The 24,398-nt window shown below is 45.7% G+C and overlaps 1 protein-coding gene across 8 annotated transcripts in view; it reads left to right on the top strand.

Moving 5' to 3' along the window:
• ATXN7L1 (ataxin 7 like 1) overlaps nucleotides 1–24,398 on the top strand; it is a 231,046-nt gene that overhangs the window by 85,884 nt on the left and 120,764 nt on the right. Inside the window, exon 4 of one of the 8 annotated variants that reach the window (XM_012746637.2) lies at nucleotides 18,547–19,798. The exons of the other annotated variants lie outside the window; for them this stretch is intronic. Within the exon in view, the coding sequence (XP_012602091.1) occupies nucleotides 18,547–18,629 (83 nt within the window). The 3' untranslated portion in view covers nucleotides 18,630–19,798. Of the gene's footprint in view, nucleotides 1–18,546; nucleotides 19,799–24,398 lie in introns of those variants that run through there. 8 annotated transcript variants of the gene reach the window in all.

Genomic DNA, 24,398 nt, shown 5'->3' with positions numbered 1-24,398 from the left:
ATGTTTTTTTCCCTGTCCTTCTAATATGTTTACATAACTACCTATTGTAAAGCAGGGTTTTTCAGCAGGGACACTATTGACAGTTTGGGCTATGTAGTAATTCTTTGTTGTGGGACCTGTCCTGTATATTATTGTAGGATGTTGACCAGTTTCCCTGGCCTCTACCTTCCAGATATGAGTAACAGCCCCTAGCCCACCCCAAGACTTGACAACCAAAAACATCTCCAGGCATTGCTAATATCCCCTAGGGAACAAAATCATCCCCAGTTGAGAACCACTGCTGTAAAATATAACATGCCTCATTTGTCATATTATATTCTGTGCTTTTCTGTATTTGAATATTTTTTGCAAAGTAAAATATGTGTTTGTGCCCAGAAATAACTTCTATGGAATCACAGCCACATGTAGAAAGTTGCACAAAGCTGGTCAGTAACATGATCCCCCAACTCAGGCATATGCAAAGCATGAACAAGTTCTCTTACAGAAGTTCAGAAAGTTACAGTCCTTCTACCTCAAAATTTAAAAAGGTTGAGAGAGGGCAAAAGAAATAATAGGTTCATGTACACAGATCCTACGGAATTTGTTAGCCCATTTGGTGCAGATCCTCTAAGCAGAGAGCCTTGTGGCTCTACACCCCCGCCCACCCATCAGACAGAGATAATCCTTGGATGTCACTGCTACTTAAAAAAAAATGACTTAGAACCAAAGAAACTTGATGTCATTCGGTGGACAAGAGAGGATTACATTTTTTCTCTCTCAGAGAGGGTTTTTTATTCCCTTTTCTGATTATATTTTTGAATGCCCTTCAAGTAGCTGTTTTGCATGTTGATGGTGATGCAGTAGAATTTAATGAACTGTGAGCTAAAGCAGAGAGGCTGAGCAGAAAAATAAATGAGTGATGGAAACTCACTCCCAGAGCAAGGCATGGCGTGTCCTGGCTGGTACCTCATCCTTCTGTGCACATCCAGATGCCAACACTGGTTGGGTACCGATTGTAGCATAGCCCAGCAGTGCTACACATGGGAGCCTAATTAATGAGGTTCCCTGCGATTGTTCTTTTTATTTTGTCTATCTCCAGGTGACCTCTGGTTGAGGAAGAGACAAGCCATTTGTGCTTCTCAGCCCTAGAGAAAGTTGGTCCCTCCCAATGTCAGTGCCCCTGGGCTTGCAGATCCCAGGGGTATCCTCACCAGCTAATTATCCTGCCAGGACTTCCTCTCTGAAAGTGTTGATTGCCATAGTGCAAGGCTTGGGGTGCTTTTTTTTTTTTTTTTTTTTTTTTTTTTATCAATTAAGTTAGATTTGTTTGCTGACATAAAATTTTTCTTGTTGTTATTGTGAGTTATCTTTTATAAGACTAGATTTTTTTTTACCCCAGAGAAGTATAAAATAATGAAAGGAACTTGGTCTCATCAAACATATTCTTTGTCAAGTCCCCGACAGCATTAATTAATAAGACTTGGCAAGTACCTGTGAATCTGTGCAAACTTTATCTTGTTAGTAGGATTTTTTTTTAACTTTAATTTGATCAATGTATGCCAAAGTCAGAATTAACTCCTCCAAAGTCAGAATTAACTCCTGGTGTTGATATATCTTTTGGGCTCCTTATGATCAGAAATAATGTTTGCTCTTGTTTCTTCTTATTTCATTCTTCCCTCATCCCTAGTAAAGCGTAGTTACACAACAGATCCTAAGGAAATCCTTATCCTAAGGAAATCCCAAAGGATGGAAATGATGGACTAACTGATCACAAATAATTATCCCTAAAACAAGCATTACCCCTGGGAGAACTAAGTAAAACTATGGTTTTCTCCACTTGAATTTTTTATATTTTGAACTTGCTATTGCTCAAATTTGACTTAATGCTGGGTCCAGAGCATAGCAGTATGACCCGGTCCCAAACCCTGGCTTTTCTCTTCACTCTGCTAATGGAATATAAAAGTAGCAATAGCAAAAAAGTGAACATGCTTATTGAGCACTTACTACGTGCTAAGCATTTTATGTATTATTTAATCCTGTCATCACCCTAAGGAGCTATGGTTGCATTATCCTTATCTCACACTCAAGGAAAGGGAGACTTGGAGGATTTTAGAAATTTGTTTAAGATCAGGCTGAAGCAGGAGTCTAATATCTGACGCCAGAGTGCTTTGACCACTAAATTGGTTGCATGTTTTGCATCTCAAGCTCCCTGCAGTACCATCACTAAACTTTGATACAGAAAGGTTGTTTTCATCTCCTGAAAGATGCTAGAAAGTAAATGACGGGCTTGGAGGTAGGTGAGCTTCATTCTAAACATTTTTCTTCTTTCTAAACATTTTAACCTATGCCACTCACTGATCTTGCCTGCTTATTGGCATAGGTAAAGAACTTGGGCACAAGTTTCAGGGAGGGGGGAAGGGAGGAAAATATCATTAATAGTGAATGTGTTTAGAGCCTTAACCACAGCATTTGAAATAGACCTTTAACTGCCTGAAAGAAAAAAAGAAGGAAGCTTGTAGAAGGGGTGGAGTGGGTACCACATATGTTCTCCCATAAGTTCTGCCTGTAGTTTCTTGTTTTTCTCCAATGAGTGAGCAGATCCATGCACAGTAGAGACCCAAGTGAGACCCATGAACAGTAGATAATTTCCTCCCTATTCAATGGAATTCCCTTTTTTCCTATATGTTTTGTGAATTGAGTAGATATATTGCAATAAGCACATAACAGATATAATGGTTCAGCTAGAATTTAGAGATATATTAATAGGGTCTTTGTAACCTTAGGATTATTGAATTCATTTTTAATCCAAAAAGCCTATTTCTTGAAGATTGAGTCTCCTATATTACATTCTTCAGTCACGTGGTTTTGATTAATTGATTTATTGGGAAAATATTTATTTAACACCTACTATATGCCGAGCATTATTCTAATGCTGCAGATACAGTGGTGAACAAGACAGGTAAAGGCCTGGCTTTCTTGGGGCTTACGTTCTGGTAGGTTAAATAATATAAACAAATGCACAATCAAACCATATGAACAGCTGGTACAAGAGTGTCCCAGCAGAGAGCACAGCAAGAGTAAAAACAAGTGAAACATGTTTGAAGTCTGCAGAGAAGTGGGCAGGGACCAGAACTGCAGAGTCTTGCAGGCCAGAGTCCGGAGATTGTGTTGTGTCCTGGGTTGGTGGGAAGGCCCCCAGAGGGTGTCGAGTAAGGGAAAGACATAATCTGGTTTATGTTTTCAAAAGCTCACTCTGGCTACAGGGGAGCCTGGGAGATGTGGTAGGGGCTAATGGATACCTCAGGATAACAGGTCATGGTGGTAGCCGTGGAGATGGAGAGACAAGGATAAACTTGAGATCTATTTTGGAAATGTAGCTGACAAAATTTGCAAACAGGTTAGAGTGGATTCGATTGAGAAAGGGAAGAGTCAGCATTTATTTAGAGTTAGGTTGAAGGGGAAGGGCCAGTGATTTGGCAGCAAAAGCAGCAGAAGAACATGACATGGAAGCCAGGAAAAGAAAGCATTTCATAGGTCATGTCAAATGCCAAGAGGTTGAGTAAGAGGAGAACAGAGAAGAGGTTGCTAGATTGGTCACCTAAAGGTTGTTCTTGATCTTAACAATAGCTGATTGACAATAGACCATTTCAGTTATGCATTGGGACTTTTTCCAAGTGCAGGTGACTTCATTTTTACATCACCAATAGACTTCTGTTTAGGCCAGCAGTGCCCTAAGTGTTTATCAGCATTTGTGCCCAGCTCAGCTGCCGCCTGACCAAATTGTGAGCTGGCGCCTTGGCCCCCTGCATCCTCTCGTCCTGTCGCACCGGTTGCTATGCAGCAGAGTCACCTGTGAACACCAGGCAGTGAGCGCTGAGAGCTAGGACTGTGCCCGAGGCATCCCCGGGTCCCAGCAGAGAGCACATTTCCTGACGTCTGGTAGACACCCAGAAGTACTTGAGATAAATAGGTGGACAGAGAGGCAGAAGGAAGGACTATTGCAATCCCAAATCCAAGTGCTCTTGGTACCTGCTACTTCAGCATCGTGAGCATACATGACTGCTATTGCACATACTTACACTTCTCCATCCTCCCTTCCTCTCTCTCACACACACCCAGACTAGGAGTCGCACGGAGCCGGGAACCCTGTCATGCTCACCATTAGATTCCCTGAGTTAGCGCACGGTGAGTGTAGGATCAGAAAGTTGGTGCACAATATACTTTTTTAAAAAATGAGTATTGGAAGGAAGGAGGGAGGAAGCCAGCAAGGAAGGAAAATTGGCCTGCCGGTGGTGAATAAGCCAAATCCCACATGTAAGTGAGTGCGTTCCCTTACAAGATATGGCTGCTTGAAAGAGAATGACCACTCTGTAGAGACACAGTTGGAAAGGCTGGCGCAGGGGACACCCCTCCTCCGAGAGTGGCGCTTTGATCCCCGACCACAGCTGATTTCTGGAGGGCTGCCAGGGTAACGTGACCCGGCTTCTGACTCATCGCTGGCTTGTCCCTGCTGCACGAGCTGCTCCACTCCATTCCTCAGAGCTGTGTCAGCCGAGGAGAACGCGGGTAACAGTCATCGCTTTATTTAAACCCGAGTGAAGAACGTTGCCCGCGCCGATTCCAAAGGTAGCGTTGGAATTCTCCTCATCCCGAGCGGTGAGCGAGCGACGAGCAGATTGGCACCCCCCAAACAGTGTCCCTTCTCTGTCCCTTCCCTCTCCCTTCTCTCAGCACCGAGAACCAAGTTCAGGTGGACACGTGTGCTTGAGAAACTGAGCCAGACTCCCCTCCCGGAGCCTCACCGCGGCTACGAGCACGTTCAAGCGCCAAGAGGTCTCAGAGTCAAAACGAAAATGCATCTATTCTGCGCTGCAGTCACCTCACCCTTATCTGAATTCTGCAACATGCATTGGACAACAACAAAAATGTGCTTTTTTCCTAACAATGCGGCCCTAGACACAAGCTTCATCCGGTGTCCGAACAGAGAAACAAAGATCTTTTCCAACCCTGGCCACGGGGAGCGTGCACTGTGTGCCGCAAGCCACGTGCACTGCGCTTTCTAAGGAGAAGGGTGTTCGTGGTGGTTTTGGTTATACACGACTTCGCCTCGCCCGGACGCGAGGACCTCACTCCTGCCGAGGCTGCAGCACTCCGCCGGCACAGCTTTCCTTCCGGGAGGGCTCTCGGGGTCTTCTCTCAAGGAGCTGATCCTTAGCTCTTTGTCAGGGCTCACGGAGGGTCACCTCCAGAAGTGACGCGCTGGAAACCCATGGGCATGCCTGTCCGGGGATGCCACAGATCTCTAAAGACACTTCCAAGCCCTGTGTCTCTGAATGCCCCTTCCCATCTTAAGCATAGTGACTGTGGCAGGTTTTCTCTTTTTTTCCCCCTTGAAAAAGGTGCTGGTAAATTGATGTGGCATCTCACAATTTCTAGCATCCTGCACTCGAGGAAATACTGTAGTTTACAGTTTACGTAGAACCTTTGCTGTCTTGCCAGGGCCGGGCACTCCTGAAAACTGAGTGCGAATTGGGGGGTGCTACATAGGAGACCCGGGGGGAATAGATATACATCTGGGGAAAATGGAAACCGAGGGGAATGAATGAGCGTAAACGATTCCATGAAGATGAATCCCACTTCACATGGGGTGAATGATAATTTTTTTTTTCCAGAGGGGAAAATAAAATTGCTTTTCAATGCTAGAACTACAGATTTCTGTCCAAAGTTTGGTTTCTGATTAACCCTGTTATTTGTTTGTTTATTTGCATCTTAGATACTTTTGCTTTTCTCCCTCTGAATTATTTCTTCAAATTCCAAAGCCTTCTCCAGTGACGCAGTTCTCTGAGACGAGTGTGGCTTAGTTTGCGTGGTGGCCGTGGCTTCCTCTCATCCCTGTAAGTGGGTGCTCCCGGCCCACTCGTAACCGTCTCCACCAAAGCCCTGCCACATCCCCATTACTAAGAAGGCCACGGGCCCTGACCTGCCCCCTAATTTGTCACCCACATTACTGTCAGCTCTGGGGTGTCATCCTGATGGTGACACTGTCTCCAAGGATGGGAATCAGGTTCACCAGTGCATTTAAGGAGGCAGAGACTGAACAGGTCTTTAAAAACTCCTCTACCTCTTTCTCAGCTGAACTGCCCTTGTCATATTCTAATGACAAACCCGTGGGTCCAGCCTTCGATACCAGCCTTTGCCTCAGCTGCTCTTCAAAGGGGGTGCTGGTGATGGCGGTGGTGCAGGGAGGGGCTGGCAGGCCCATGGGGAGGCCCAGAGGTGGAGGGGCTGCCCCAGAGCAGCCTCACTCTGGCTTGTATGTTCATGAGCCAAGAAACCACTGACGGTTTTGACCTCCCCAGCGCCCAGCGCGCAGGCTGAGGAGCTGTGGTCCTCTCTCTTATTTTTCTACTTCCTCCCCTACCCCCACTTGTCTGCAGGACTTGCAGACCTCTCACCAGTGCAATTTGATCAGTATTGCCATGATCCTGCATTCCATCCTTTTTTAGGTTGTTTGGAGTTTTGTTTCTCCTATTTGTTCTGTCATTCACTGAATATTCATTATTCTCTGGAATTGTATTGGGCTGGCAGCATGGTCCAGGGGAGGAACCATCCATCTGGTTCTGGTTTTGTTTTGGGAGGGCTTCTGGGGGAAGCACTCTCTTCTCCCGAGACACACGGACCTATATGTCCCTGTGTGTCCTGTACAGCCTTCGCCCCTCATTCTCAGAATGGCCCCGTGAAAGAGCAGGCAGAGGGTCCCATGCAAACTGTTAACTGCAGTATTTTCTCAATTCCAGGATGCCATTAATTGTAAGATGCCACATCAATTGAATAGCACCTTTTCCCAGGTGCCAGGAGCACTTCAAGGACAGTCTCTTCATCCAGCCAGCATTGCCAAGCAGAAAGAGATGGGTATAGTGGGCAGAACAGGGCACGGGCTGGGGAATGTGCCAAGAGTGGCTTCTAGTGCCCTACGACTAGGTCATAATTCACCCATGCACATCCCTTCTTTTCTTCTGAGAGTCAGGTACTTCACCTTCCCTTTGGCTTACAGTTTAGTTCAAAGTACAAAATAATGAAGCCGTCACAGTCCTGGAGTTTCCTGTTCCTTGCGATACCCCTGATAAATGTCATGTAAATTAGCCGGTCCCTTAGCAACTAGGCCACACATAGAAAAACACTACACTGCTGCCAAGGAGTAATTTAGGAGTGTGGTTTCAGTTTTCAAATGTAAAGGGTGGTGAGTGGGTGGCCTTACTATTATATTTTTTATTTCTAGTTTAATTTTTGGTGGTCAGAGAATGTTAGTTGTAAGTTATCCATTTTATAACTTATGAGAACTTCCTTTGTGACTAGCTATTGTGCAATCCGTTTTTGTAAATGTCTCATGTGGGATTGGAAAGTTTATATAATCTCTTTTTTGTGTGCAGGATTCCATATATTTATTGTTTATTTTGTTGTTCAAATCATGTGTGATTGGAAAATTTGTGTAATATCTCTTTTGTGTACAGGGTTCCATATATTTATTATTTTGTTCAAAACTTGTATATCCTTTCTATTTTTTGTCTGCTCGTTCTGTAATTTCTGAGAAGGCAGTTTTAAATCTTTTATGATGGTTGTAAGTACATCAATCTCTTCTGTAACTCTGACAGCTTTTGCTTTATAATTTTGAGGCTGTGCAGTTGGGTACATATAAGTTTAACTGTCATGCCTTTTTAGTGGTGGTGTCTTTGTGCCTATTAACGCTTTTGCCTGAGGTTCTATTTTATCTGATTAATATTGCTATTTAATTTTCTTTTGGTCAATATGTATTTACCTCATTTATCTCTTTCCAATCTTTTATTTTCAACTTTTCTGTATCATTTTGTTTTAGGTATCTCTCTTGTAAGCAGTATATAGCTGGCTTTTTAAAAAGTCCAATCTGATAGTGTCTTTTAATAGGTGAGTTTTATCCATTTACATTTATTGTGATTACTTTATATATTTGGACTTATTTCTATCTTCTAATTTGTACTTATGTTTTCCTTGCTTTTTATTTGTTTATTTGTTCTCCTTTCCTTCTTTCCATTAGATTAATTTTCCTTATCCTCTCCCCTTTTTCCCTGTGTTATCTTGGCCTCAATGAATTTTATCTCTAAAATATATTTAGTGATTGCCATTAAGTTTTTAACATGCATACTGAACTATAATTTTTCCTCTAATAAAGACTAAACTTATCCAAGATCTCTATCTTCTAAAACAACACAAAGATCTTTGCATACTTTACTCACTTAAAGTCAGCTGGTAATTACAATGAAAGAATTGAAATCATGGCCCAAAACACTGGCAGTGCGTTCTCAGCCTACTGATTCGCAGGGTGATTAGAGGCACCCTGATTAATTTATAAAGCATGAACTTTTTGCTAATTCACTGTTTTACACCCTGAGTTGCTTTGGGGTATCTCTCAAATTCAGAGTGATACTTTAATTCCCAGCTCATAAAAATCTGTCTCTCACGTTCCTGAAAGCATTCTGAAGTAGAATTAGACAAAGAAGAAATCAGAATCCTGTGGTGCCCTTCTAGGACCTGTTTTCATAAATCAGATTTGTCATTTGTCATAATCTTCAGTGAGAACATCCGGGGCTCCTTCTCCCTGCTGACTCCTGCTTGCTTCCCTAGCTCTTGATTCTCAGACTTTACCGTGCGAACGCATCCCCCGAGAATGTTGATGAAATGCAGAATCTGCTTCAGTAGGTCTGTGTCTCTGACATGCTCCCGGGTGATGCTGGTGCTTTCGGTCCACAGACCTCCCTTTGAGAGCAAGTGCTTGGAGAATCAAATTTAGCTAGGGAAGTTGGGGTTTCAGCGCTAGCTCAGGATTCCTTGATACTTCATAAAACAGCAGATACTAGAAGAAACTTTCTTTTGAAGTGGTTTGGAATTCAGGGTCATTTTAATTCTAAAGCTCTCTCTGTCTCCCAGTGGGGCCGCAGGTCAGACTGGCTGAAAGTGGGTGCTCCCCCAGTGGTCTGCCAAGCCCCTCCGCCTAGTCTGCCTCTGCCATCCCTCTCGAGGTCGCACAGCAAATACTTCAAGTCTCGGGTCTGTCACTGTGTCAGTTAGATGTGGCTCATGCGAGTCAGTGTGCTGAAGAAGAGTCTACCCAGAGCTAGGGGCAGGCTTCCTGGTAATTTATGTTTAAGACAAGCTTTTAATAGTGATACACTTTTAAGTAGTAACCAGGAAAAAGAGGCTCTCCTCTTAACGGGTATCCATTTATAGGACTCAGCTGTTGAAGCTCAGGGGTAGCATTAGGCTTAAGTTTAATCTTCTGTATACCGTAATTTACAGCACCGGAGAAAGCATTGTACGTACAACTATTTCAGTCCTTTGCTGTGATAAATAGCTATTGCTCTTGGCGGAACAGACATGCCATCTCTGCTTTCCATTTATGAATATTGAATTGTCTCAGGCAGCCTTTTGCTGTAAGTTTTTAAGGGGGAAATCCCTGGCTGATCGCATCTCCTCGATGGCCCAAAATGTCATTTCCCTGCTACGTGCGCCAGTCAGATCTTGGTCCAGGCAGCGATTCTGCAGTGCACGTGTGTTTCTGGTGACTGTTGCACAAAGCACTTATGACAATTCCAAGTGCAAGTCCTGCTAAAGGCTGCAGTTTTACACTGTCTGCCACGAGCTGTTTGGAAGAAGATTTAGCTGGTGGCAGGAAGCCACGGACAAGGATCGGAGAAATGTCTTAGAGGCGATAATCTGATGCAGGAAAAATAGAAAGGGCGTGATTCTGTTGGATTCCTGATGGTGAGAAGATGGTGTCAGCTATTGAAACTAATGGGAGCAAAAAGGAAAAAGAAAACGGCCAGGCTATAAATCTCTAGGGATCCACTCTTTAAGAACTCAGAAACACATCTGCCTTCCACCAGATTTCCCTTCAGATATTTTATTCCCTGCTGGCTGGAAGGAGGTAAAATGGATATGCAAATAGGACAGTCAGGTAGAATGATCTTCTTGTTCCAGGAAATCCCTTAGGTCTCAGCCTTCTGGTCACCCCACACTCAGACTTCCAGAAATTCCCCCTGTTAGCTCCAATTTCTTTCCCTCAACAAACTTTCTGTGCCAGAGGGACTAAAATCCTTAGGGTGGCATTCCTTGATTTGTCTCACATTTGTGAGTACCCAGTATGTGTGTGCCAAGCACTCCCTAGGTTAGCAGTCCCCAACCATTTTGGTATCAGGGACCGGTTTCATGGAAGACAGTTTTTCCACAGATGGGGTTAAGGGGGATGGTTTGGGGATGATTCACGCACATTCACATTTATTGTGCAGTCAGACCTCTCTGCTAATGAGAATCTGTATTTGCAGCCACTCCCCAGTGCTAGCATCACTGTCTCAGCTCCACCCCAGATCATCAGGCATTAGATTTGCATGAGGAGCGTGCAACCTAGATCCCTCTCGTGCACAGTTCACAGTAGGGTTCGCACTCCTATGAGAATCTAATGCCCCCTGCTGATGTGACAGGAGGCGGAGCTTATGCGGTGATGTGAGTGATGGGGAGCGGCTGTAAATACAGATGAAGCCTCGCTTGCTGTTTACCTGCTGCTGTGCCGCCCGGTTCCTAATAGGCAGCGGACTGGTCCAGGGGTTGGAGGTGACAGGCCTAGGTGATGGGATAAAAAGTTAAAGACAAACATGGGTAGAGATGGTGAACACTTGAAATAGTGAACTATCTTCCATGGTCACACTGGCAAATGCCACTTCCCAGCAGTGTCTCTCTGGAAGATCATTCCTTCAAAAGCAGAGTTGAGAGCCTTCTGTTCTCACTACTACCTTTCAAGGTTGATCGTATCCCTATAGAACTACCTTACATTTCTACAGCATCTTGCTGTTTATGAAGCACTGTCTTGTAGCTTGCTCATTTTGATTTTCATAACAACTCAGTAAAGTTCACTGGTGGATACTGGTTTCACAGATTTGGAGGCTCAAAGAAATTCAGTGACTTGCCTAAGTTCACACACCTGACAGGGGCAGAGCTGGGACTACAGCTCAGGAGTCCTAATTCTCTCTCTCTCTCTCTGGTGCATTTTCCATAAACAGAGACCAGGGGAGAAAAATGCACAGTGGCAGCAAAAAATATGCCCACTACAAGAGGCAAATTTACCTTTCTGAAATTTCCAGCATTTACAGTTTCTAATTCAAGACTTACATGCAACAAACACATCCTCTAGCTTTTTTGTATCTTCTTTACAATGGACCTGAGCTTTCTATAATAACTGTTTGAAAACCAGTCTTACAATTACCATTTTGACTCTGAAGGAAGATTATTCAGTCTGGTTATAGGTTCTGATATACCCTTTCATTTCCTGGCCAGAAGATTCCATCAGAACAAAAGTTACGGTCATTTCAGCAGACATGTAAGGCAGTTGGTGTGTTCTGCATGAGAATAAATCCATCCAGCATTCTGATTAGTTACAAGGGAAGATGAGAAGACTGTGCAAACCCAAAACTCCAAGTGTGTGTTTCATGCATATAAACCTACTAATGAGAATGGGTTTTGGCAGAAAGCTAAGCATTGATGTCCCCGCTACTGAAGCTTAGAGTTGCTTGTTAGCATTCTGAGAGCTGGAGCACAGACACAGTTATCCACTTGATCTTGATAACACCTCCCATTCCCAGGCCACAGATAAGTTAGTTGGATAGGAAGTTGAGGGGAAGCAAGCTGGAAAGGTCATTGTATGTCAGTGGCTCAGGAGACCTTGCAATTTGGGACTGTTTTGCAACCTTGCTGTGACCTCCTGCCTCTGTTTGCCCATCTGTGGAATGGGTCTGGTGTTTATACACCAAGGTTATTCTTAGAAGTGATAAATTTGAAAATGCCTTGGCATGTAACTCGTGTTATAAATGTGACTCACTGCCATGTGAAAAATAGGTGTTTTTAGCTGAAATGTGTAATGAGGTTAGACAGGGAACATCAGTCACTGGCAACAAGAGTGTTGCTAGAGAACGAGAGGTGCGAGGGGAGGGGCCAGGTGCTCGGCTGAGAAGGAGAACAGAGGGACCATCTATGAAGTGGCCTCGGGCAACACGGTGGAATGTTCAAAACAAACAGGCACAAAATAAACGTTTGGACGCCTGGACCGAATTTAGAAACAAACAAGGGTATTGGAAAGGAGCCTCTGTCTTTTCACAATGCAGGCTCTGCACTCCAGCCACGGGCGCCCACTGGATTCCAGAGGGGCGGGCTGGAGGAGGAGGAAGGCCCGAGCGAGCCAGTGCCCACGTGGGCTGCAGCCGCTGTGTGTGCACGAGTGTGCTGTGAGCGACTCAGCAGAGTGGGTCTGCAAGAGCCAGGCCCTGGAAGCAAGATGTCTGGGCTTGAGCTTGGCTTTGCCACTTACGTGCTATGTGACCTTCAGCCTATCCCTCCTCTCTGTGCCTCAGTTTCCTCATCTACAAAATGGGAATACTAGTAGTCCCTGTCTCAGAGGTGGTCAGGAGGGTAAAATAAGCAAATAGGATTGCAACACACAGAAGAACGCCCGGCATCTATGTGCATAGCATGGTGAGGACTTGTCTGGCCTCGTGAATTCCAGCACGTGGCGGAAAAGAAACACAAACTGGATAGGTTGAGGACAGCTCATCTCCAGGGGACTGAGCGGGTTGACATAGTCATCCACAGAGACGCAGTGTCAGTTGGAAGGAAGCAGCAAGGGTCGTAGCTGGGGTGCTAAGCAGCCTTGGCTCCCGGCGGGGCCGCTGGCTGGTGGACAGAGGGGTGGAAGAGGGCTAGGTTTGGCTCGGGCGGACCCTCTTAAACCTGCCCATGTGCCTCCTTCCTGCCCCTGGGGAAGTTGGAAGCTCGGGGGCTCCTGTGTTCACAAAAGCAGATCCCAGTCACCAGCATCCTAGAAATCTTTGTCTGCTTATCTCACACGAGTCAGTCTTTGCCAGAGTGTTTTGCTGACACTGTACTCTCCCTACTCGGGAATCCCGCAAAAATCATTCCCTGTTTTCTGTCTGCCTCAACTTGGGAGAAAGCCTTGTCATCCGGAGCCCTCGCTTCAGCCCGCCATCCTGCCTCACTGCAGTGTGTGGGCAGGTCTGCTCTCTGCTGCCACGTCTCCAGAAAGACTGGATTTCGGGCTTTCAGAGCAAGTGTCTTTAAATCCTCTGGTGAGAGGAGACAGCAATCATCTGCTGGTTGGTGTTTGCCAAAATGTAGCCTTAGAACGGGACGAAGTGATGGCTCCTGGCACGAAACCTGGTTCCCCCTGGGCGTACACCCAGCCCGAACAGCTCCTTTAAAACCAGAAGCAATTTGTCATCTTTTGATTCTCTTCCAGCACTGTCCCTGTCACAGGTAGATAAATGAGGCGGCATATGGGTGTCCAAACGCAGGGTTGTCTAATCCCAGCGGTTTCCCGTGGAGCCGTCACTTCTCGAGGGTGGAGAGCACAGCAGGGTGGTCCCTGGCTTCGGGATTGTAACCATAAACAAATGTTTTTCATCGCATGTGCCATTTATATGCATGAAATGCTTCCTCACAATCTCCCAGCCTCCAGTGTGCCATTGATAGGTGCACTTCTCATTTCAAAATCCTGAAATGAATCACACATTTGTGAGCTCAACATCTCGTATCTGTAGTTCCATAGAATGCTACTAATCAAATCAATGTCCCAGCAAAAGCCAATATGCATGCTTGAATTAACAATAGATAGAAGTTGGACGTTTTGTTCTAAAAGGCCTTGAATCCAGGAAGTCAATGGGAAAGGAGCTGCATTTCAGTTCCTCTCGAGTTGCAGGCTCTAGATATGGCTTGAAGGATACCTGCAGGGTTTTCTGCACAACCCACGTGGACTTTAGATTTCTTGGTTATGGATAACTGAAGCCACCAGGTTATTCCAAATGATAAAATAGGCAGAAGAGGCCTCCTGATCTAGTTGCCAACACGTGGATGACCCGTGGCACTCCTGTAAATGAAGGATGGGCCTGTGTGGTGAGTTAGTTCAGCTCGCTGGGCCAGGCCTCGTGCCCGTGCCAAGGGGCTGAATGTGTTTCTGGTCTGGCCAGACAGCTTTGATTTCTTCTGTGGCCATAGGTCACATCCTTCATCCCCACAGCTGCTAGATTAACTGGGCACCCACAGTCACAAGGGCCCAGGCTTGGCTAGATCAGTTCATCTCAACAACAGTAAAATCTTCTGTCCTGATAGTGTTACAGTAAGTCGTTGAGCATCATTGAGACACCCTGAGAACATGCGGAGCATCTTCTCAAAGCAGGATCTGTTCAGCATTGGCCAGATTCTTACATAGGCTACTAACACTGGAGACCATAAGAAGTTTATAGTTTATAGCCAGCTCTTCAATATCTATGGCAAATGGTCCCCAACCTTTTTGGCACCAGGGGTCGGTTTCATGGAAGACAATTTTTCCACGCATGGCCGGGGAGCGGGGAGGGGCAGGCGTGGAGGAGCTCAGGGGTGCGGAGCTCAGACAGTAACATGCGCCTCGTTTTCTATCAGGCCATGGATCAGTACCAGGCCAGGCCGCAGCCCAGGGGCTGGGGACCACAAGTCTATGGTATTGGAGAAATCTAGCATGAACTTTAAATTTAAAAATAAATCCCCCAATTCAAGCTTTAGCCAGTGGTTCCATACTAGGAACCTTTTAGGGGACGGTGGTATTTCCTTTTATGTTTTCCCAATTAATCAGTAGTTTTAATGAGAAGCAAAATGACCCAATGGGGCTGAGAGCACAACACAAGAGGATGATTTGCCTCGCTTTAAGAGATGAGTCTGATTTGCTTTGCCTGCCTCTTCCACACTCCATTCTTCATGCATACACTGTGTACGTTTGCTATTAATACATCTGCTTATAGGACCAGGGAAGGATTGAATGAGTTAATGAATACAGAGATATCCCAGGCCCAGCCATGGGAAGTACACAACACATATTAGCTGTTATGACTTATTTAGACTTATGAAAAAAAAAAAGAAACTCCTACTTCATGGAAGATGGTGAAACAGAATAATTTGTTCATTAAGACAGACACATACCTAAGTGAATCTTTGAAATAATTCTGCATTTCATTCATGGTAGAATCACGTCTTTTTTTTTTTTTTTTTTTTTTTAAAGCTTAAAAGCTGGAGCCAGCTGTACATGATATATTAAACCCACACATTTACTTACTTTAGAAAGGTTACTATTTTGAGAGTATGATCATTCCTGGAAAAAAACTTGTTGTGCCTCCTGTCCATTGAAAAGTTACATATAAAGAATGATTTCCATTCCTTGGATTAGTGTCTTAGGATTCTTGTGGTCTGTAATAAAGCAAGGTAGGGAGGATTGCGAATTCCTCAGGGAGGGCATTCCTCTGCATGGCCCAGAGTTCACAGTATCTGGCAAATATTAATGGTAGGCATCCAATCAATGTCATATGAAAGAATGGTTTAGATGTTTAGTCCTTTAAATCAGTGACATTCATCTGGTGGCCATGCACCAGGATCCCGTGGAGGGCTTGTTAAATAACACACACGTTGCTTCCCCTACCGCACCCTGCCCCTACCAAGTTTCTGATTCAGTAGGTCTGGTTTGGTGCCCACGAATGTGCATTTCTAACAAGTCCCAAGGCGATGCTGATGCTGTTGGCCTGGGAACTACACTTCAAGTATGCTTTGGGGTCCACTCCACTGCCTAGGCCCACTGCTATTTGACCTTTTCCAAGCCTCCCAAGAGACTGACATCTAGAACTGTCTGACCTTGCCCCATCAAACTGAGATCAATTTTGTAAAAATCACTAGCATCTGACCAGATGGAAAAGCAACCTGGATTTTCGGTTTTTAATAGTCAAAAACTATATTTTGCACTGCATAACTACAAGAGAAGTGAGAATCAGATTGCCACCTCCGTAGCCACGCTGCCTGTGCCGGCAAGACACAGCTGGGAAGGGGTGGAGTGTGGTGGCGCACCTTGCAACACTGAAGCCAGATTGCGGCTCTTTTGGATTCCCCACCTAGTGTCAGATGCACTTCATTGCAAAGCTGAAATGAGACATGACCTTTTGCAGAAACTGCAGAGGAGCAAAAAGGGTACAGGAGCTGAGCATATGATACAAAAGGGAGCGTGTTGTTTGCAAAGTCTTTTTATGCTGGCTGTGGGCCTGGCTGAAGTCACTGGGCCCTGAGGTTTGGAAACAAGAGGCAGCCTCATGGCCTGAGGAAGACTGTCCTCTGCAAAAAAAAAAAAAAAAAAAAAGTGCCTCTGCTAATGCCAGAGGTCACTGTGCATGGCTGGCGAGGAGCTGCAACTGCAAAGCCAGGCCTCAGGGCTTCCCCCTCCTCCATGCCCCCTCCTGGGGAAAGAGTCCTTGCCACTTTGAGGACCGAGTGGACGCAGAGGGACGGGTCAGTAGAGGGTACGAGACTCCCTGAACGGAGAGAGAAGATAAAGTGCAACCTAAGAAAGGAATTGAAAAGGAGCAAGGGACCAAGGCCTTCCCTGAGACAGAGAGTGTTTGAGTAACCTATCACTGCATAAGAAATGACCCCAACATTTAACAGCTTAAAACAAGAGACAAATACTTATTGTCTTGCACAGTTTCCCCGGGTCAGAGGTTTGGGAGCAGCCTGGCTGTGTGGTGCTTGCTCAGAGCCTCTCAGGAGGTGGCAGTCAAGCTGTCATCTGAAGGCTTAAGTCCAGCTGGAGGGCCCACGCTGAGAAGGCTCACGCACACGGCTGGCGGCTGGAGGCCTCAGTTCCTCACCTAAGTACCTCAGTCTCCCCACAGGGCTGCCCACAACATAGCAGTTGACTTCCCTTAAAGCCAACACCCCGGCGGAGGGAGGCGGAAAGTCCAAATGCCTTTTGTGACTGAGTCTCAGACACACTGTCACTTGAGCTGTATTCTGTTCATTAGAAATGAGTCTCTAAGTCCAGCCCACACACAGGGAAGGGAATTAGGCTCCATCTTTGGAAGAAAAGAGCATCACTGCAAAGAGTAAGCCTTCTTTTTTTTTTTTTTTTTTTTTGAGAAGGGTCTCACTCTGTTGCCCAGGCTAGAGTGAGTGCCATGGCGTCAGCCTAGCTCACAGCAACCTCAAACTCCTGGGTTCAAGCAATCCTTCTGCCTCAGCCTCCTGAGTAGCTGGGACTACAGGCATGCACCACCATGCCAGGCTAATTTTTTCTATATATATTAGTTGGCCAATTAATTTCTTTCTATTTGTAGTAGAGACAGGGTCTCGCTCTTGCTCAGGCTGGTTTCAAACTCCTGACCTCGAGCAATCCTCCCACCTCGGCCTCCCAGAGTACTAGGATTACAGGCGTGAGCCACCGCGCCTGGCCAAGAGTAAGCCTTTTTCATTCTCCTCTTGCCAGGCTCAGAGGAGCACGACCCACAGGGCTCTGGTGTGAAGATGAAGGGGCCGCGGCCGTTGGGGCCACAGGGTTGACCTGAGTGGATTGAAGGGAGGTGGCTGGGTCGAGGAAGGGGGATTGCAGGCTCTGTGGGGGGTCTTGCAGACCGTTCCCTCTTTCAGGCCAAGGGGTGACTTAGTTTAGAAAGGACTGAAGCCACCTGTGAGTCCCAAGGCTCAGATTTGGTTCCAGAGAAGAGGAAGACGGGGCAGGCTGTTTCGACCCAAGTCTGTGCCGGAAAGAGCAACACACAGCACTGGGCATTTCCTTCTAGATCACCTGGCCTGCCAGGTCCCCAGGAGGGACAGAGGGATTGAAGGCAGACGTGGTAGCATGGAGTAAAGAGGAGCAGCTTCTGGGTGGCACCTCTCAGGAAGGGCATGGGGCAGGGATGGGGGTCAGGAAGCAGGAGGGGGAGGAACGCCACTATTTTTTAGTAAAATGATCCCACTCAGGATGATGGCTCAGTCCTTCTAGGAACAACAGCAGTCAGCTCTTTGTGGCTAAGGCTCCTGGGTCCCCTAGAGAGATCTCCCCTGGGGCAGATGTTTATTCCCGCCACCCTGACTCCACAGATGCATTCTGTGTGGCAGTCTCCTTTTGAGGATGCAGAACCACCGGGGTCATATTGTGCTGTGCCTGTTCTTATCTTTTCTGCCATCCCCAGGGAATAAGCTAATCAAACTTGCTGATGATTTTCCACTGAGAAGGAGATAGCTAATAACTTGGATGACAAGTATTAGAATACAATGTGATGTGGATAAATTGGGTCCATGTATTAAGAGCTATAAAATGAGATTCCATCAAGGCATGAATAATGGTGCCTGTGAAAAGGATTAATCAAATACCCCATTAAAAGGTATAGGAATTCTGGTCAGACAGCCCCTGTTTAATTACACGTCTGCCCCCACCCTCCCCCACAGCATTCCCCCCCAAATTGCTTTCTACTAGGAGAAATATGGAAAAGAATTTAGAGGAAATAATGGAAAAATTGGGACATATGTTTTGATAGACCAAGATCATGAAGACAGATTTAAGCAACCAGTGTTTAATTTAGGGGGGGAAACGGCAATTGGCGTGAGTAATCATTTACAAATGTAATTTCCAAAGGAGCCCTGTTGATACCATTCAGCAAATGCCAACAAAGCATTTACTTTCCAAAGGGAGAAAGCAAGACAAGAGAAATGAAGGCAACCCCAGGAGTGGACCAGAGAACAGCCCAGCCCTAGAGAAGCATGAGGTGTGACAGTGGGCAATGCAGAAGATACACACCACTTCTGAAAGATCCCAGGGGACTGGCACTGTCTGGAAAAGTCTGGAAGAGGAAACGCAAGCAGAGCCCTGCCGTGTGGACAAGCTTCCATGTACTGCAAATTCGTGAGCACACTCTGGTGGCAGGGTCTAGTGAGAAAATGGGCTAGCGCAGAGCAGGGGGCACCCATGGGGGGCTCTTCTGTCCATTCCCACCACCACAACGCTGGTCCAAGCCACCATCAGTTCTCCTGGACAACTGCCAGTGCCTTCCAGCTGTTCTCCCTGCTTCCACTCTCGCTCCTCTACAACCCATTCTGCACACCAAAGTCAGAATCAAAGTCAGAGTTAGTCATGTCATTCTCTTGACTTGTGGCTTCCCATTGCTCTTAAGCTAAAAGTAAACATCATTATCATGGCTACAAAGTCTTGGGTGAGCTGGACCACGACCTGTGCCAGGCTCCCTTTCACTTGTTATGTGCCAGTCCAGTTGGCCTTCAAAATTTCAGCACATCGAGTCTTTCTGCCACAGGCCCGTTGCACATACATGCTTTTCCCCTCTTCATGATTTCCTTTCATCCTCTCTTCCCAAAGCTAACTCTGACTTCAGAATGCATCTTAATGATTACTCCCTGGAAGACCTCCCTAATTTTCATAACAGCTCTCCCTCATATGTTGAAAACAAACATTTATTGTGTGAACATATGTGCTTAATGTCTGTCTCCCCAACGAGGCCTCAAGCTCTATGAGGGCAGGGACCCAGTCTTTGCATCCCTGAAAGCCTAGCACAGTCTTAATAAATATGTGTTGGCTGGATCATGACATTTAATTAGGAGCCGTGAGACTAGCTGGGAAATTATACTTGACCAGAACACAGGAGAGTACCATAATGAATTCTTAATGGGATGAAAACCTGAATTCATGTCTAGACCCTGCCACCTGCTGGCTGTGCTGTTTTAAATAAATCAGAGATCCTCTCAGAGCCTGTTTGTTCATATATAAAATGGGGATACTACACAGCCCCCTCATATGGTTGCAGTGAAGATTTAATGAAATAATAGAGAAGCAGTTTTTAAACTGTAAAACCAGACACAAATATCCTCTGTCATTTTTCCCAGTGCCCGGCACATTGGCTCACTAAACATCTGTTGGATGGATAGGTGGGTAGATGGATGGATGGATGGATGGATGGATGGACAGATGGACAGATTAACAGTTAGGGAGCCAACATGAATAACAGGGGAGGAACCTGGCGTGTGAATAACATGATGGAAGCCAAAAGAGGAGAGAATTTCGAGAAGCAGGAGGCTTGTTGATTGGCCCACAGTGTCGCATACAGTGGAGCAGGGAGGAGAAGGAGGGAAATCATTTAACTTGGGTAGGAAGAAGTCAGCGGTGACCTCAGGGCAATTCCTCCTCAGCCTTTTCATGTTGTCTGGGCTTTCAATGGCATGCCTTAATTGGAATTTAATCACTTTACTGATTTTTATCTTGGGGGGGGGGACATCAAATTGATTTGCACATCCAGCAAAATTGGTGAGATCACTCCAGCTGCTGCCAGCAGGTGCTGACAAGTGAGGAACTGGACATCAGAGGATAAGAAAATACACTCAACATTTATTTTAACAAGGCCTAGAAACCTTAGTTATTTAATAAATTGCCGTGGATAATTGGTTTCAGTTTCAAGGGCTGTTTCATCTTTAACTCCCTGTCTTCCAGCAGGAACAGGGCTGTCTGTGTAGACAGGGACTTGGGGTATGAGATCTGGATGAACTGGCACACGTTTTTATGAGCTTTCTGTCTCTTTGGTCACACCCCACTTCCTGCCACCACCCCCATCCACGTGGGGTGAACCTCTCTCTCTCTCTCTCTCTCTCTCTCTCTCTCACACACACACACACACACACACACACACACACACACACACACACGCCCTCCTGAGCTGCTAGTCCTTTGGATCCAGTGATCTGTTTGTGGATAGGCCCTGGGAGTGAGTGGCCAGGCTGGATCCAAGCCCCACACTTAACCATCTCAAGGCTAAATGTCATTGAGTGAGAAACACACGATGAATAAATGAAACCCCATTCTTCTCCCTGTGCTCCAAACATGCCTGATAAAAATTAAGTGCTCAATTAAAAAAAAAAAAAAAAAAAGAACTGGCTAGAAAAAAAGGCCACCAAATAGTTTGTATCTGTTTCCATGTCGTAGTTGGTGGAATGGAACATGGGTTTATGGGGAAAGGGGGCACGGCATTCGCAAAGACTTCAAAATGGTTCCAAGAGAGGGTTTGAAGCCCTACAGCCCCCGCCGCCCCATGGTCCCCCTTCAGGAGGGGTGGCTCAAGAACCTGTTGCTGATCTAGAGACAGAATCATGCACGTCTCCATTCTCCTCTGCGCATCTCCCAGATCAAGGACTTCCTTTGACGGCCCTGTGCTCAGTGTTTAGTCTCGTCAGTAGAGTGCTTTCCTATGAACTGAAGCACACAGTTTGCCAAGAAGGAAACTGAGGTCCATCCACAGTTGGCACAGTCCTGGGAAGAGCCACCACATTCCAGCCTGGGAAGTGTAGGGAGGCACCAAGTAAAGACCTGCCTTCCATGGTGGACCCTCGTGGGAAAGCTGGGTATCCGGAGGGAGGCCGGGCAGAGACAGGGCAGGTTTTGTGGCAGGAGCAGCGGGGCTGGAAGCTGGAACCACTGATCTGTCCTCCCACTGGGCCACCAAAGGAGCAAACCCCAAACTCTTGGGTCCTTCCAATGTCCAGAAACACAAGGACAAAATCTGCTTCAGACAGAAGAGTGTGATGGCTCAGGCCGGGCTTGGAGCTGGGTTCACAGCTCAGCTTGCCTTGTCTAGTGCCTGCTCTCTCTGTCTGAGCTGGAGTCTTCTCATGTGTGTAAAAGGGGTATAATCGTGCTTTTTCAGAGAGGTGGTATGAGGAGTAAACACTGTAATGCATGTAGAATGCTTAGACCAGGCCCAGCCCAGAATGAGAAGCTGGGAGCCAGGATAGTCCTGGTTTCCCTTCAAACATCACTGCTGGGACCCAACCCAGCCTGGCCTCCAGGAATGTCATTGCACCATAGCTATCAGAGGCTGGGGTTGGAACTCTCAAGAGGAGACGAGTATGTAAGGGGTTTGAGGTTGGGGGCTCAAATGGGGGACAGGGGTGGAGAAAGGGCTCAGGGAAGAAGTGCGGGATTAGAATTCCCAGTAACCCAGAGCAGGGGGCTGGAAGAGGATCACAAGTCACAAAGACAAATGGTAAGACCTAAGACAGAGTGACAGTATCACAGAGCCCGGGCAGGGGGAATTCCAAGAAGGAGTATCAAATCTTTCAGAAAGGCAGACTAGGACTACTAAGAATAAAAGCTTTTGAATTATAGTTGCCTTTTTGGTGAAAAGGAATTCAAATTAATTTGGCTTTGGGAATTTTAAAAGCACACATTGTAATAATGGATATACCCTAGAGCATTGTAACATCGGGGTGGGAAATCTCTTGGCATCTACACCATAAGCGCAAGAACCCAATCTTGCATGCAGACATTTATTATAAAACTCCTGAGCCCAGGAAAGAAACCAGTCTGTCTACCTGTGAAATGTGCCTTGGGTCTTCTCCTGTTTCTGTCACCCCCTCCCTAGTCTTTTGGTCACCACCTTCTCTCCAATGTGAGCAGGGAAGAGGCCTCACAAACCTGATATTTTTTCACAAATACAATCCCTAGGAGAACTAAGGAAAGAAATAAGGATACAAAACCCGAATGTGATCATTTAGGCCCTCAGCCTCATTTCTTGTGTTCCCCTCCGATGGCTCGTAGGCCCTTTTCGTGTCTGTCCAACTAATACTGTGATAGTTTGAAGGTAGTGTCAGTAGTCTGTTGGGTTGGAAGAAAGCCTTGACTTCTAAGTCTTTATCATATCCAGCTGCTCTGGAGATTTTTTTCCCCTCTGCAAATCCAAACAGATATTTAATTCACACATACTGAATTTTGATTGTTTTAAAAACTCCCTCCTCACACCCCCTTGGGAGATGGAGGCAGGAGGATTGCTTGAGCTCAGGAGTTCAAGACTAGCCTGAGCAAGAGTTAGACCCCATCTCTAACAAAAAGAAATGAAAAAAAAAAAAAAAAAACCCCAGCCGGGCGTTGTGTTGCGCCCCTATAGTCCCAGCTACCTGGGAGGCTGAGGCAGGAGGATCGCTTAGAGCCCAGGAGTTGGAAGTTGCAGTGAGCTACCATGATGCCACCATACTCTACCCAGGGCCACAGAGTGAGATTCTGTCTCAAGAAAAACAAACAAGGCATAGAAATATGCATAATAGAGGGAAATTTAAAAGAAAAAAAAAACCCAAGGCAACTGAGCACCCCTCCTCACAATCCTACACCCCTTCATAAATAAAATAAAAATAAAAATCATTAAAAAAATAAAAAGAACTACCATCTCCTAATATGACACTACTTATTACTTTTGTCCATTGTGTGGGTTCTGTAGCTCTGAAGCGCATAATTTAGGGTCCTGGACTTACTGGGGGTGTTGGGAGATCACCATTAAGTGGATGGGCTCTTTATTAAGTCAATATTTGGTTAAGCCTTTTACAAATGCTAATGATGCTTGTGGGACTGCCTGCTGAGATTAGAAAAGGAAAAAATTTTAAAGCTTACATTTCTTACTCCAAACCATAAGTAAATGGCCAGATGTAACCCTCCTTTCATCTATAATTTATATTTATTACATTTGGTGAGTCCGATTAGTGGTTTAAATTCTTTAGGTTTTTGCTACTTCCAGTTCCTATCATGCAGTCATCTTTGATAAAACCCAATGTATACAACCTTGGACCTAGAATGTAACATGGTGCCAAATCCCATTCCAAATCTGTTTCCCACTAATGCAAACTACAGTAGAAGACGTTAAGGAGGAGCATTCCCTGGTCACTTCCCATTGCAAAAATATAAAAATATATATTTTTTTCATAAATTACTAGTTCACAGGGAATGCTCCCCAGATCACGCTTTTCTCCCTGCCTGGTTACCTCTGTTGTGAGAGCTCCCTTTGCCTTCATTCATGAGAAAGTGATTGTGGTGGGTTGTGCCCTCCTTAAGAACACTGCTGGCATACGGGGTTTTTTTTTTTTTTTTTTTTTATTTACAATGCTATGACTGTGCTATTTACGGGGGTTTTTTTAAACGGGTGATTATTTGCTTTAAAAAATGAGCTCATTTGGACATATCAGCGTGCACCAAAAGCAAAGTCCAGACAGTAGGAAAGAAACTGCAGATTGGACAGCAAGAGTCTTCAGCAGATCAATTGTAAGGAAAAGAAATAGATGGAGGGGAAACTAGTCGCTTAAAAGAAGTTTAAAAGACATTAAAAAAATGGGAAGACAGGCTGGGCGCGGTGGCTCACGCCTGTAATCCTAGCACTCTGGGAGGCCAAGGCGGGCGGATTGCTCAAGGTCAGGAGTTCAAAACCAGCCTGAGCGAGACCCTGTCTCTACCATAAAAATAGAAAGAAATTAATTGGCCAACTAATATATATAATATAAAAATCAGCTGGGCATGGTGGCGCATGCCTGTAGTCCCAGCTACTCGGGAGGCTGAGGCAGGAGGATTGCTTGAGCCCAGGAGTTTGAGGTTGCTGTGAGCTAGGCTGACGCCACGGCACTCACTCTAGCCTAGGCAAGAAAGCGAGACTCTGTCTCAAAAAAAAAAAAAAAAAAAATGGGAAGACAGAACTATAGTGTCTAAGGATACGCGCTTGGGTGCT

Source organism: Microcebus murinus, chromosome 9 (genome assembly GCF_040939455.1).
Source record: "Microcebus murinus isolate Inina chromosome 9, M.murinus_Inina_mat1.0, whole genome shotgun sequence".
Lineage (NCBI taxonomy): Eukaryota > Metazoa > Chordata > Mammalia > Primates > Cheirogaleidae > Microcebus > Microcebus murinus.
Note: the sequence above shows the minus strand (reverse complement) of the source record. Positions and strands in the feature narration are given on the sequence as shown.